General features: G+C 43.3%; 1 protein-coding gene across 4 annotated transcripts in view; it reads left to right on the forward strand.

The window, feature by feature from the left end:
• WDR7 (WD repeat domain 7) overlaps positions 1-7,124 on the forward strand; it is a 972,184-nt gene extending 965,060 nt beyond the window's left edge. For all 4 annotated transcript variants that reach the window (XM_069219934.1, XM_069219942.1, XM_069219953.1 and 1 more), the window contains one exon: positions 1,760-7,124. In XM_069219934.1, coding sequence (XP_069076035.1) covers positions 1,760-1,963 — 204 coding nt within the window. In that variant the 3' untranslated portion in view covers positions 1,964-7,124. The remainder of the gene's footprint in view (positions 1-1,759) is intronic.
• The last annotated feature ends 7,261 nt before the right edge of the window (positions 7,125-14,385 follow it).

Below are 14,385 nucleotides of genomic sequence, written 5' to 3' on the forward strand. Positions count from 1 at the left end.
GTTTGCACTCTAGATGATCATTAGAATACTTCTGCAAAACTCTAGTTGATCACCAGGAAAGTAACTGTCAGGCTGCGGCTGGTGTTGAATATATATTTCAATCAGCATATCAGAAAGTTTTACTGAAATGGATAAGGAAGAACTCATTCAAAATGTGTCCAACTTTCCTTTCTACAGCACTAAAAATAATTTCTATAACAAAACAAACACCCTCATTTGTTAATTTCTAAAGGAAATGTTTTCAAGTTTTATCACTTTGATTCAATCATATGGCTTCAGGTGAGCCACATTTTTGTCATAAATTCGAATGTTATCACTGTAGTTGTTCATTAGAATATGTACAAAGTTTACCCAGTATGTCAGAGTTTATTCTCACATTTGTGAGAAAGATAGCATGAATTTACAGAAAATAAGCTCAAATTTTTACTTCTGGAGTGCCTTCCTTAACTTCTATGAGAAAATTATGAGAGACAACAGTTTTCTCTCAGACTTGGTTTATCAAATCCCAGCAGCTGATCAGCATTTTACAAAGAAGTAAAATCACCTTAATGCACTACAATTCCTAAAATTAATATGGTACCAACAAAAACGATTTATAGTGTGTAAAATCTTTGATCACCCTTTGTATGTGCTCCTTTTCACGACCTTTAAAAACAGGTTTCACCACCATGTATTTCAATAGGGACCATGTCCCAAAGTCTTGTAATGGCTTCTACAGCATGTTCCCAATGTTGTGGCCAGCCAGTCAAGAGGGGCCCCTCCCCGACATGGTCTTTGGGGTCAGGGTGTGCTCATCCTGCCCCCTTACATATTTTTCTACTTCATTTTCAAGACACTTGGACCATGTCACTGAGGTTCTGTAATGGGTGCCACAAAATATTATTCAGGTTTTTATCTTGTTAGGCAGATTTATAAAACGCACGATCACCTTGGAGAGTATCCTGGTGTTCGTTAAAGTAGATGCGATTGTTGAGGTATGCTGTGCCAGTGTTATGTAGTGCCTTGAAAATGTTAACTAGTTTGAATTGTGTTCATTTGAGAATAGGGAGCAAGTAGAGCTCCATCAGGTGTGACGTAGAAGGTAGAGGGCCATTCTAGCCATTGAGTTCTAAATGATCTGCAGCCTTCTGGTAAGGTTTTTCTTTTAGTTTGATCCCAGCATGGAGTGTGTTCCCATATTCCAACTTGCATGTGACCAGGGTGTGCATGACGTCTTTCTGGGTGCTGATTGGAAGCCATTTTAAAATCTTCTTCAAAGTATAGAAGCATGAGGCAGTGACTGTGTTGACTTGGGCGGTCATGTTGAGTTTGCTATCAATGGTGATTCGAAGTTCTTGGTGTGGGTGGTGGGGTGGGGTGTCAGTCCTTGCTCTGTTAGCCACCAAGTGAAGTCCCATAGTGATGTGCTCTTCCCGAAAATCATGATTTCGGTCTTGTTGGTGTTCAGCTTTAGACAATCCTCATCCAGTTGGCGATTGTCTAGTTACACTGTGTGGGGGCGGGGGGGACGGAAGTCATCAATTCAGCGTTACCAGGTAAGTGCAAACTGTGGTATTGTTGCCAATCCAAAGTGCTTTGTGACTTAAAAGCCTAAAAGTAAAGGCGTTAAGTGGTGTACTCAGGCACGAAACTTTATTAAAAAGCTTTTTTTATAATTTTGGATTGAAATATCACTTCTAGGTGGTAAATTATAAAATGTGATTATCTTTTTATTGGAAATAACCTATTGCAAATCTTGACCCTTCTTCTACCCTTGCAGATGAACACTTCACTTTTGGGAAGCATTGGCATGCTAAACTCTGCTCCCCAGCTCCGCTGTATCAAAACCTACCAGGTGCCTCCTGTCCAGCCTGCCTCCCCGGGATCACACAATGCCCTCAAGTTGGCTCGCTTGATTTGGACGTCGAATCGCAACGTTATCTTGATGGCTCATGATGGCAAAGAACATCGATTCATGGTGTAGAGTCACTTTTCCTTCACTGCGCCATTATTGTTCCTCTTGATTCCACAGTTACGTATTTTGTGTAGCGCTCCACTCCTCAGTTGACCTCAGCACTGCACTGGTGCTGGGTTGTCAGATTCGACAGGCCCTAATCTGGCTAAAAATCCTCATGAGTGGGATCCTGCTGTCAGGGCTCGGGTGCCCGTTCTAGCTCTCCCTCTCCCTTCTGCACACACCTCCACTCTGCATTTCTTCGATGCTCCTTGTAAAGGAAAGTTAATTTGAATGTTCTTTTTAAATTCTGCGCCTTTCTTAAACGGGCATAGAGGAGCAGTTGCACCATGGTCTCCAGATCAGCAGTTGGAAGTGGGGTTGCTACTGAAGTACGGAAGGGCGGGTTCTTCTCAACATGCAGCAGCACTGTATATTAGCACCATCATCATTACTCAGTGGACAGTGACTTTCAAAAAACCTCACTGCTTACTCTTGGAAACATCCGTCTCTGCTGATTCAGCTGCCATCTTGGCCTCCGTGGTGCCCTACTTCACTGGAAAGCATTTCCAGGGAGACCTCATGTTTAAGACCTGGTGGGGAATGGTCCTAGTCGAGATAAACAGAACATGTCGCAAAATAAATATTATTTTTGTACCTGGCACTGTTACACATGTCCTAATATCTTAAGTCTTTATGATATGAAGGTAATGTCCGACGCACAGTATATGTGTTAATTCCTCTTTAGTGGTCCGCCATATTGTCTCCATACATATCTGTTCATGTCAAAACCAAGCCTGCATCAGGACAATACAAATAAAATAAAAAAAGGTATTTTATTTATTTTGGACCAGTTGAATTGTTTGCAACCATTTTTACTATTTCGCACTGATGCCTGGAATAAGGCTTCGTGGTCAAGATTATATTGTAAAAAGCAATGGTGCATGCTGAGCTGGAAAGGAATGTAGGCAAGAAGCTGAGCAAGTGATCCAATGGTACTGGCTCTTGCTACACAAGCAGCGAACGCTTGTAATGTGCGTTCCGAAGTGGATTTGTAAAAATACGACATAAGCGAAGATGACTTGTAAGAATTTAAATCTTTTTTGTGTTGCAGAGCTTTTGTACAGTGTTCGGTAGTGATACAATATTGCTAAAAATGTGGATTTTATAAAACTGAATTTATTCTCTAGCATGCACCATGTATTTATTTAGAAATTGTATGCCATTTAAAAATGTATGGTTTTGTTGTTGAATAAAACTGTAGGCTTGAAAATTAACTTAAAAAGGCAAGGCTCTCATGATATTCTGAGTAAAGGGCATTTCACTGAAACCATTCCTTGCAGTTTTCACACTTAAGCACAAATACTTTTGCTTGTGTGCTTTGTAATATTATCAGCTCTTTCACTGGAAGTCACATTTTTTAATTTCTACTATTTGAGTAATAAGTCCATATGATGTAATCAAATGACGTTGCAGAGTCCTTGGATTATAAGACTTTGCTTTAGATTTCTGTAAGTTTCCTCATTTTGCCTGCTTAGTTGTTCTTTAACTAGAAGTCGTCTTCTTCAATACCTGTCATTTCAATGATGGCCTTAAACTCAAAAATTACATTGTGGATTTCCAAATTTGCCCTCTTGCTGTTTGGACCGGTAACATCCATACTCTATTTCCAACTTTTCTGCTGTCTAACAAAGAGGCTGACAAGGTGAGAATCCGTCTTTTTTCCTTGGTTCCTTTAGGTATACTTTCCATTCTCTTTTTTTAATACAAATGTGTCTTATAATATCATTATGTCTGCATTAGTTTGAAAAGAAAGGTATTCTCCTTTGCATTACACAGTTTCTTAGTGAAACTTTAATTAGCTCATGTAGATAGTTCAAAGTAGGTTCGACCAATTCAGTTTCTAAACTGTTCAACACAGTGTAGTTTCTTTAGGAACATTGCTTATTTGTGCCACTTGCATAATATGCCTTTTCTGTCAGTTTTACCACAATAAACATTCAGCCCTACCTGGGACAGTATAGAGTGGTACACAATATTATGTAGCATCCTTCTGGACTTGATAGGCGTTTTCCACGTATTGGAGTACCTTTGCACTTTGTTCATAGTAAATAGTGAGTCCTCAAGCAGTCAACTATACAGTGATGGACTAAAGTCCCATCCGTATTGCCATTTAGCGTTGTGGTGAAGGGATGAGAAGCAGACAGTAAATTATTAAGTAGTATTTATCCTCCTGCTCCGGGCAGCTTGTAAATTCACAAAATATTACACCCACTAATCCTACAGTGGTTGGTCCAGGCAGTAGAAACAAGACCAGCATTCTAAAAATGTGGCCTCTAGCTGTGCCAAAGGGACTACACAACATAACATAATTGTATCCAATATTTGTGTTCAAAGTTGTTGGAATCATGTTGTGGGTGTAGCATCGTGGGCAGTGGTGCATCTAAACTACGTGCACTGCCGTAGATTATATATCTCATTGATATTTAAGCACTACTTTGTACAAATATATTGTGTTGAAACCTCATAATGAGGCTCATTGGAGAGCTTTGTTCTCAGTTTCATGGGATATGGCTTATAGTGAATATAGGATACATGTGTGAATTCAATTTTGACTAAAGCTATATGTCGCTGTAAGAGAACTTAAAACATTCCACGTAGAACCAGTTTACGATGATTTGTCCGAGAAATAACTGAGAATTTATTCCAAAAATATTTTTCTATGCATGGTAATACAACTCAAGTTACACATCTTTCAGCTACACTTACAAAATGTGCAACATTGTGTATACTAATGTGCTGCAAAGTAGCATATCAACTAATCCATAAAGATAAGGTTTCTCTTTCTGTAGGAACAAGTAACCAACAGTTCCAATTACGTAGATCTTAAATGTGTACCTATTTTGAAAAACTGTAACTTTATAGGCGTCCATGAATGTTTTAAAAAACAAATAACTCACACTCTGTCTTAAGCCCATTCTGGACACTTAGGTACGAAGAAAACATTTAAGGTACGTCCTTCATTCTGAAATTGTTCTGACTACTCTTATATGTTATAATCAGCTGCGGCTCCTTCGCAATGGTGAAGAAGTGTTGCCCCTCTGGCTCACAGCCAGCAGCTGAAAAATAAAACAATATTTTGTTTTATTTTTCAGCTGCTGGCTCTGAGCCAGCATGTGCAGGGAGGGGTGGGTCTGGGCCATGGCAGGTGGGAGGAGGGGTGGAGTGCATTAAAGTGTGCATGTCTGAACGGCTGGCCAAACAGAAATGCACACTTAGGTTTCTCCAACCCAGCTGTATTTGACAGCTGGGTTGGAGAAACAGCACAGACTCCATGTGCCTGCTCAGGCCAATCCCCTTGCTGCTTTCCTGTTTGGTAATAGCATGAGAACAGCAAGGGGATTGCACAGGGAGTCTCTCAAGCTGCTGGGACCAGGAAGAGGAGCCTGAGGCGGCCGGCAGCACCAGGTACGTTTAAAAAAAAAAAAAAAAAAATGTTAAACCCTCCCATCCCCTCCACCCTGCGCCCCCTCCACCTGACCCTCCACTTTTAATACGTGTCGGCCGCCCCTGGTTATAATCCTTCTATACCCAAGTCGGAATTTTCCTGCTTTCACATTCAGTATAACATCGACTCCTTAGCACTATCACTATTTTGACTGCTCCTTCTTGGAGTAGAATATTAACAGATGGAGGGTGGCTCTTATTATTTCAGGCTTATGATAAAATTAAACCGGACCTACAATTAAAATTGTATCTACCATGTGGTGTGACCATTAAGTGCATTAAAGAAGGTCGAAACCTATCCTTAGTGCTTCTAAAAACATGTTCTTTACTTTCAGTGTAGAACAATGTTGATGTTTTACATTTTTTTTTTAAATAGCCTGACATTCCTTCCATTCACACAGTGGCATTCATCACAATGGCCGCGGGAATGTTTAAGGTGTGTTACAAACTTTATCATAGTTTTTAGGGAGTTGAGTAACAGATTAGCCTGGCGTGAAATTCCTATGTTCAATCCTGTTTCATGTTATAAATGGTAATTTTATTTGTTTGGCTGATTGACTCTTATCTGTGGCATTAAAATGTCAGTTATTCAGATGTGATAGATATCCCAGAAAGAATGGAGTAAGCTGCATTTTACACCCCAATGCCTCCCCTCTTAGGTCCTATTAGTGTTTGCTGAACATTTCTGTTAAGCAAAAATGGTGGAATATGCTTTTAAAATAACTAACCACTGAAACAGATTTTTAGGCGGCATTGAATACCTGAAATGCAGTAAGACACTGGTGTCCTTATCCTGCTCCTTCCAGGATTGCTAAACCAGTCCAGAAAGGTGTAGAGCACAACAGGAATTCTGATTGGCTGTACAGCAGTTGATCAGAATGGTATCCGTAGAGTTCAGACCTCATTAGAATTGACCAAAATATCAGGACTGCGTAGCACCACCAGGACTGACACAGGTACCATGAGCATCAAAAACCGATCCATTCTTCTAGAATTCAAATCTGTATGGTGGCAATGGTTCCCTAGGCATCCCACAGCAGTGTGACTTTTGCAGATGAACTCTTAGAATTTTCCCATGTTGCCAACCATTTTCCTGTTTGCTAATGTTTCAGATAGAATATCTGCCCCATGATCTATATTTGCAGTAAATGGATGCAAAATCTCATCCATCCACTACTAACTTTATTACAAAAACTAGATGGTCATTTTATCACATTTAGAGCACACCCAGAGTTTTTTCTGCTTGGCTGAACGCTGGAAGTAGTGCTAAAACAATCTACCAAGCTGTAGTACTATTTACATATTCTTTACAAGAAAATCCCGGTTTCAGTGACTTTGCCATTGTCTCAAACTTCATGACAGCTTCAGGTTTCCGCATTGCAGTAGCATGTGTGTTGTTATTCCATTGTGAGCTTTTAGTGGGTTTTTGATTGTCAGTGCCGTACTAGGAGCTGTCCTTGTGAATGGGGAGACGTTCATAGCATCATTGGCGGTGTACAGGCAGAGAATGACGTGACCTGGCACGAGAATGAAAATATTGCAAAGATTCAAGTTAATGGTCCCTCTCAACGATTACAGACTCCTTCTCGAAAAATGCCTTGACACTTTACACTCTAAATATATGTAATGTAGTAAATGACCGTGTGTACATATTTATGTGAAATAAAAACCAATATTGTACTTAAGATAACGTTTCTGCTTTGTCATTTTGGCCAGCACGGATGTTTACTGCTGAGCTACCTTGTCAGTTTTTTCTCTGTCCTCATTCCCCCAGACCACCACCACCCCTCCCCCCCTCACAGCCCTCCAAACTATTGTTTGTAGCCGGGATATTGTAATGGAAAGTGGTCCCTAGGCTTCCAGAAAACTGATTGGTCGTGGTGCTATAGACGCCACAGTTCGAACAGTGTCGGAGCTAGCGAAATCCAGGTCTACTCAGTTCTCCCTGAAGGTATAAAATTGGTTTGCTAGCCTGGAAGCAGCTGACCTTGGGGAAAAAACTGCAGGATTGGAGAGATTGAGCAGTTACTAGAAACATTAATTTTATTTTCTTCCAAGATTTTTAATAATTAGGGCTGGGACAAAGAGTTAGACTCTGGCATGTCATCGGATGGTAATGGGTGCATAACGCCACTTCCACCACCCCTAGCATGTTGGAAAATAAATTATTTGTGAGGATAGTGTTGGAACCTAATATAAAGCTGCTGACTTTGGAACTGGGGAACCAGCTCAAGCCCCGGCGTCAGCTCAACATCCTGTGCTTCTGGGTAAATCATTTAAGGCCTGATTAGATCTTGGCAGACGGGTTACTCTGTCACAAACGTGACGGTTTTTCCGTCCACAGTATTACAATCATCGAATATAATGGAATCCTAATTCGGCGGACAGGATAGCTGTCACGTTTGTGACAGAGTAACCACATCCGCCAAGATATAAATCGGGCCCTTAATTTCTTGTGCCTAAAAAAAGAAATCAAATTTGGCTTTGTGTGGTGTAATCTGGTGCTCATGTGAAGCGCTGTGATGCTTTTTGGCCAAGTTAGCGGTATATAAAACTGTGGAAAAAAAGACACTCCTGAAAATTATTTGTTAAAAACTCTACAGTGGAGCCAATGATCTAGTAGCGTAGCACCTGCAAGAGACAAACGTTTCTTGTTGGACAGTGTGCAAGTCCCAACTCTAACCCCATCCTAATTACTGATTTTCTAAGTGCGCCACACGATCCTTGGGACGCGGACAGAGACCCGCTGGGAATCCAGTAGATGTTATTAAATTCAATTCACGTGGGTTTCTACATGGACCAAGAATTGTGTCCCTGAGGTAAGAGTATATCACTGGTTTCGAGGAAGAGCCAAAATAACTGCATTAGTAAATAACAATGGGCTGTGTAAACTGTGTGCCTAAGCCCTTCTCTGGTTGTTGCAAATAAACACAGAGAGGTAAGTCAGCGGTGTGGCCAAAGAATTATTGTCCCTGATAATTACAAGCGCTTCAAAGCATATGATTATTCAAGCTTTGCTAAAGGCCCGGAGTCTGTCAGATTATACCGTGTTCCCTTATAAAAAATGGCAACCCAAATATTTTTCAGCCTAAAATGAGCCTACTGATGGCTCTGTATGATTGGTAATCACATAAACTGATCAAACGTATGACGTTAATAGAATGGTAAAGCCAGGCAGTGCTGGGTAAACTTTCACCTTTCACCCCTTCGCTTGACAGACAGAGCTGAGTGTTGAAAAATCAATACTTCCGAGCCAGGAGGGAAATATTTTCAACCTCTAACTAGAGAATGTATTCTGACAAGCCCAAGATAATCCGGCCTGCACAGAGGAAGAGAAAAGAAGGCTCATTTTTAAAGCTTTGACACTTCAAGGTGCTATTGTACAATGACTATACTTAAATACCAAAGATCACAAAGAGAGGCTGACGAATTAAAAAAATATGAGATGCACTGTGGGCAGCAGTCGATGCCTGCTTCTCCATTTTTTAAAAACATTTTTTTATAAAAAACGCTTTTGTTTTGAATTTTGCTTATCTTTCTCACCGAAAACAAATATAGTCATAGAAGATAAGTGACTCTCAGAATGCAGTAATTATTTGCTTTACAGAGGTGAGAATCAATTTCTAGTTAATAATTTCCGTCACGTTGCCAATCCTTATTTTGCATCGTCATTAAAGTCCTTTCTGTAACGGATGTTAACTATAGCTTCTCGCGTGGCTTCTCTGAGGCTCTGCAGGGTGACTTACCTTTTCATTAGATTGTTCAGCCAGGAAAGGTTTACAGGAGTGAGGCCCGTGAACATATTTAAACGCTTCCAAGCCAAATCATGTGAAAAGAGGCAGTGATGGGTAGTTGGCACTGACATGGGCCGACTTTGGACCACTATTCATGCGATGTATGTTGGTGCCGTGTAAGTGATATGATAAGACGGTTAGAGACGCGCTCTCTAAGGCCCGCGGGCCCTTTCCTTCAGGTGGCAATGAATATCGGCCGCTTAGTTGTCTCCTCCTCGGGCTGACAGTGTCGCGCTGCTCTTGTTTCTTCATTAAGAAGAGACTTAAACAGCGTCCCCTGTCACCTCAGACAGTCTGTGACTGGAATCGAAGGGCACCGGGAAGCCCTCAATTAGCAACACCTATCACCGTGCCTCTCGAGGCCCATTGCATCATCTCGGGGGCTTAACGCACGCGCCATCTTCATGCAGACAAAGCTGCGGGCTGTTTGCAGACATTCAGTGCACTCTGAAGAGCAGCGTATTGATTCAGAAGGAGGAAAAGCCACACGGGTTAATTAACATTAGCCCTTTTCTCACTGGCTTCAAAAACGTTAGCATTTGGAATGGCGTGCGAGTTTTTCTGTTTGCTAATCTCTCCATAGAATGTCAGGCTGGGCCAATATTTGGTACGGTTTCCCTTTCTGTAGTGGATGTTGAGCATTTACAGAACTCCCGAATAGCAGCAATTTAAATAATATACTGCATTTTCTCCATCAACTGTTTGGTGAAGATTCAACATTCGGTACAGTTTGCAAGTTATGGACGACAAACAAATGTATGGTGCAATGCTGCACATGCCTAGCGCACGTGGCATGCGGGCTCCACCAGTACTTTTTGCATGCCGTAGGTGCAGGTAGTTTATTTCTGGGTTTTTTGCTCAATTTTTCTTTCATTTGGTTGGTGTAGTTATATAGATAAGGATCTGTGGATATCTGCAACTGTACAGTGAGTAATATGCCAGTTACCACAATTGTATAAAGGTGGGAAGATGGGGAAGCCCTATTTGCTTTAAGATTACTTTTTCCTCTCCAGCAATGGTGATGAATAGCACATTACTCTTGGTGGAGCTTCATCTTTGTTTTATGCCTTGCTGTTTTTTCTTGGGTCTAGGTTTTATTCATAGGCTTTTCACCTGAAGGTACAGGTTACTTACCTTCTGTAATGCATTTTCTGGTAGAGACTCTAACTGCACGTCTCACCTCCTGAATATTCTCCCAGGCGTCAAACTGGATCTGGAAAATCTTTAACTGTACCCTTGTGTGCCAGAAGGTGCCATCAGTTGGCTCCTCAGCAACATCAAAGTCACATGCATAATCGTATATAGGTGCCGTCCAAATCCACCACTATTTGCTTCCTCAGCTGTCCGCTCCTTCAGAGAGGGAGCCCAATCATATCGTCTTGGTCCTTTTTAAGTAGAATAGAGTTCAGTTCACACAACAAATAGAGTGGGGGAGTCGGTGAGGAATCTGCAGTTAGATAGAGTCTGTACCATAAAAGGTATTACCAAAGGTAAGTAACTTGTTTTTCTGGTAGAGACTTCTAACTCAAAACCAGTTTGTCTGAGTAGAACATGGTGCATGGCAGGTTAGCAGAGTGGCCTTGCAGCTCACTCACCTGCCGCAACAATATAGTGGCAATGTATCATGGCTATCTAGATGATCAGAAGCTGTAGAGGACAGCTGTGCATAGGTTCAAAGGGAGTATACATCAAGATCCAAATTTAGGTCCCGGGGCAGGAGGAAACATATGTTGTAAATCTTTCAAAGACCTCATCAGAACAGGTAATTGAAACAAAGATGGATGATCTGAAACCCTCAAGAAAGCTGATAGAGCCAACACGTATCCTTTAACAGTGCCCAAAGCAAAGCTTTATTGTGCTAGGGACAAAGTGAAAAGCAGTACTTTTGAAAGCTTGGCCTGAAGTGGGTTAATCTGTCGGGTGCCGCACCAAGCCACAAACGCCTCCCAACAACAGGTGCATACAGGTTTAGTTGTAGGATGCCTGGCTGCCAAGATTAAATCCACAAGTTTGGGAGGAAGTTCAGAGGTAGTGAACTGCAGTCTCTCATTCTCCAAGCATGGAGGTGAAGCTTGTGCAGGCCCTGATGCAGGACCCTGCCTTGCTGCTGTGAATGTGACAAGAGATCCTACCAAATGGACAGCCTGATCGGAGGACAGATGCTGATGCCCAGTAGACCTGGCTGCCACATTCTACTTGCTCAATCTGGTGCCATTAAGAGGACTTTGGCCCAGTTGGTCCTAATCTTCTTGAGAACTTGGGGCAGGAGAGGTATCAGCGGAAAGGTGAACAAGGTTTCCAAGTTCCACTTAAGACAAAATGTGTGTCTGAGCAAGAGATACTTTGGAAACTCCTGCACACAAAAGTGCTGGAATTGCATGTTCTCAGCGGTTGTGAAAAGACTGAGCAAATATTCTCCCTACTTGCAAAAGAATAGCACATTACTCTTGGTGGAGCTACCTCTGGGTGTAACTGCCATTCATGATACGTTAGGCATAGATGCCGAGTTTGTCTGCCCCAGCATTTAGAGATCACACCAGATGGTGTGCCACTAGGAATATCCCCTGGCGCTCCAGCCACATTCAGAGTCTCCTGATAGAGTCCATGACTCCATCTCACCTTGCTTGTCGCAGTACAGTACCACATGGTGGTGATGTCTGTGAAGGCTTTTTATTGCCAAGCGAGTGGCCCACAGCTGCAATAGTTTGATGTGGAGCGTCTGCTGGAGACCAGATGCCTCTGAGCTCAACCTCTCCCCAGTGGCTTTCCCAACCCAGAAGCAATGCATCAGTCACCGCTGTTAGCTCTTTGTGGTGGTAGGGAGAGGGGCCTGCCATTGATCCAGTCATGGTCCCACAGCCACTGCTGCTAATAGTTTGCAGTTTCCTTCGGAATCTGGACATGATCTGAGTGTAGGAGGCTGGCATGGCTTATAGTGGGTACCTGATGGTACTTACACCTTGTGCCAGGTCCAGTTATCCCTTATTAGTAGATTAGTAGTGTTCTGGCAGCTTAGGCTGATAGAGGTAGCTATAGCAGAGCAGCTTAGGCTGAACTAGGAGACATAGCAAAGCTCCTACTATACCACTTATATAGCACTATATCATAAGAATCACAATACTCAGAGTTACTAAAAATAAAGGTACTTTATTTTAGTGACAATGTGTCAGAAATATCTCAGAGGATATACTCCCTTAGGAGGTAAGTAAAATACACAAAATATACAGACAAACCAAAATCAGGTAAGTAAACAGTTAGAAAAGTAGTGCAAACACTGTAGAGTACAATAGGATACAATAGGCCTAGGGGCAACACAAACCATATACTAGGAAAGTGGAATGTGAACCACTTAGGGACCCCAGGCCTAGTGTAGTGTATAGAGGGTCACTGGGAGTGTAAGAAAACACTAAGGGTGTCCAAGATACCCCACCCCAAGACTCTGAAAAGTAGGAGTAAAGTGACCCTACTTCTTCAGAAACACACTAAAGTCGTGATAAGAGATTCTGCAAAGACCACAACTGACTGCAAAGCACTGAAGACGGATTCCTGGACCTGAGGACCTGTAAAGGAAGGGGACCAAGTCCAAGAGTCATGAAAGTGTCCAGGGGGGGCAGGAGCCCACTAAACCCCGGAAGAAGGTGCAAAATGGCTGCCTCCGGGTGGAAGAAGCTGAAGATTCTGCAACAACGGAAGATGCCAGGAACTTCTCCTTTGCACAGAAGATGTCCCACGGCGTGCTGGAGGATGCAGAGTTGTTTCTATGCAGAAAGACTGCAAACAAGCCTTGCTAGCTGCAAAGGTCGCAGTTGAAGAAAAAGGGTGCTGCCCGGGCCCAGGAAGGACAAGGAGGTCGCCACTTGGACGAGGAGACAGAGGGGCTGCTCAGCAACACAGAGAGCCCACGCAGAAGCAGGCGGCACCCGCTGAAGTACTTGAACACAGGTTCAAGAAAACTGAGCACAGCGGTCGTCTCAACACTACAAAAGAGGGTCCCACGAAGCCGGTGGTCAAATCAGCGAGTTGAGCAATGCACAATGGAGTGCTGGGGACCTGGGCTGTGCTGTGCACAAAGGATTCCTTGCAAAAGTGCACAGAAGCCTTAGCACAGTTCACGCAGTACACAGGATTACTGTCTGGCGTGGAGAGGCAAGGACTTACCTCCACCAAATATGGACAGATGGACCACTGGACTGTTGGGGTCACTTGGATTCAGCTCCTGTGTTCCAGGGACCACGCTCGTCACGATAAGAGGGGACCCAGAGGACCGGTGAAGTAGAAGTTTGGTGCCTGTGTTAGCAGGGGGAAGATTCAGTTGACCCACAGGAGATTTATTCTTGGCTTCCAGTGCAGGGTGAAGGCAGACAGACCCCAGAGCATGCACCACCAGGAAACAGTTGAGAAAGCCGGCAGGATTAGGTGCTACAATGTCACTGGTAGTCTTCTTGCTACTCTGTTGCAGTTTTGCAGGCATCCTGGAGCAGTCAGTGGTCGATCCTTGGCAGACGTCGAAGAGGGAGATGCAGAGGAACTCTGGTGAGCTTTTGCATTCATTATCTGATGAGAAGCCCACAGGAGAGACCCTAAATAGCCCTCAGAGGAGGATTGGCCACCTAGTCAGGTAAGCACCTATCAGGAGGGGTCTCTGACATCACCTTCTGGCACTGGCCCCTCAGAGGCCACCATTGTGCCCTCACACCTCTGATTTCAAGATGGCAGAGGTCTGGGACACACTGGAGGAGCTCTGAAGACCACCCCTTGGGTGGTGATGGACAGGGGTGTGGTCACTCCCCTTTCCTTTGTCCAGTTTCGCGCCAGAGTAGGGGCTGGGGGATCCCTGAACGGGTGTAGACTGGCTTATGGAAGGAGGGCACCATCTGTGCCCTTCAAAGCATTTCCAGAGGCTGGGGGAGGCTACTCCTCCCCAGCCATTAACACCTATTTCCAAAGGGAGAGGGTGTAACACCTTATCTCAGAGGAAATTCTTTGTTCTGCCTTCCTGGGACTGGGATGCTCAGACCTCAGGAGGGCAGAAGCCTGTCTGTGGGTTGGCAGCAGCGGTAGCTGCAGTGAAAACCCCAGAGAGCTAGTTTGGCAGTACCCGTGGTCCATGCTGGAGCCCCGGGGATGCATGGGATTGGCACCCCAATACCA

This window comes from Pleurodeles waltl, chromosome 1_1, assembly GCF_031143425.1.
Source record: "Pleurodeles waltl isolate 20211129_DDA chromosome 1_1, aPleWal1.hap1.20221129, whole genome shotgun sequence".
In the NCBI taxonomy this organism is placed as follows: domain Eukaryota; kingdom Metazoa; phylum Chordata; class Amphibia; order Caudata; family Salamandridae; genus Pleurodeles; species Pleurodeles waltl.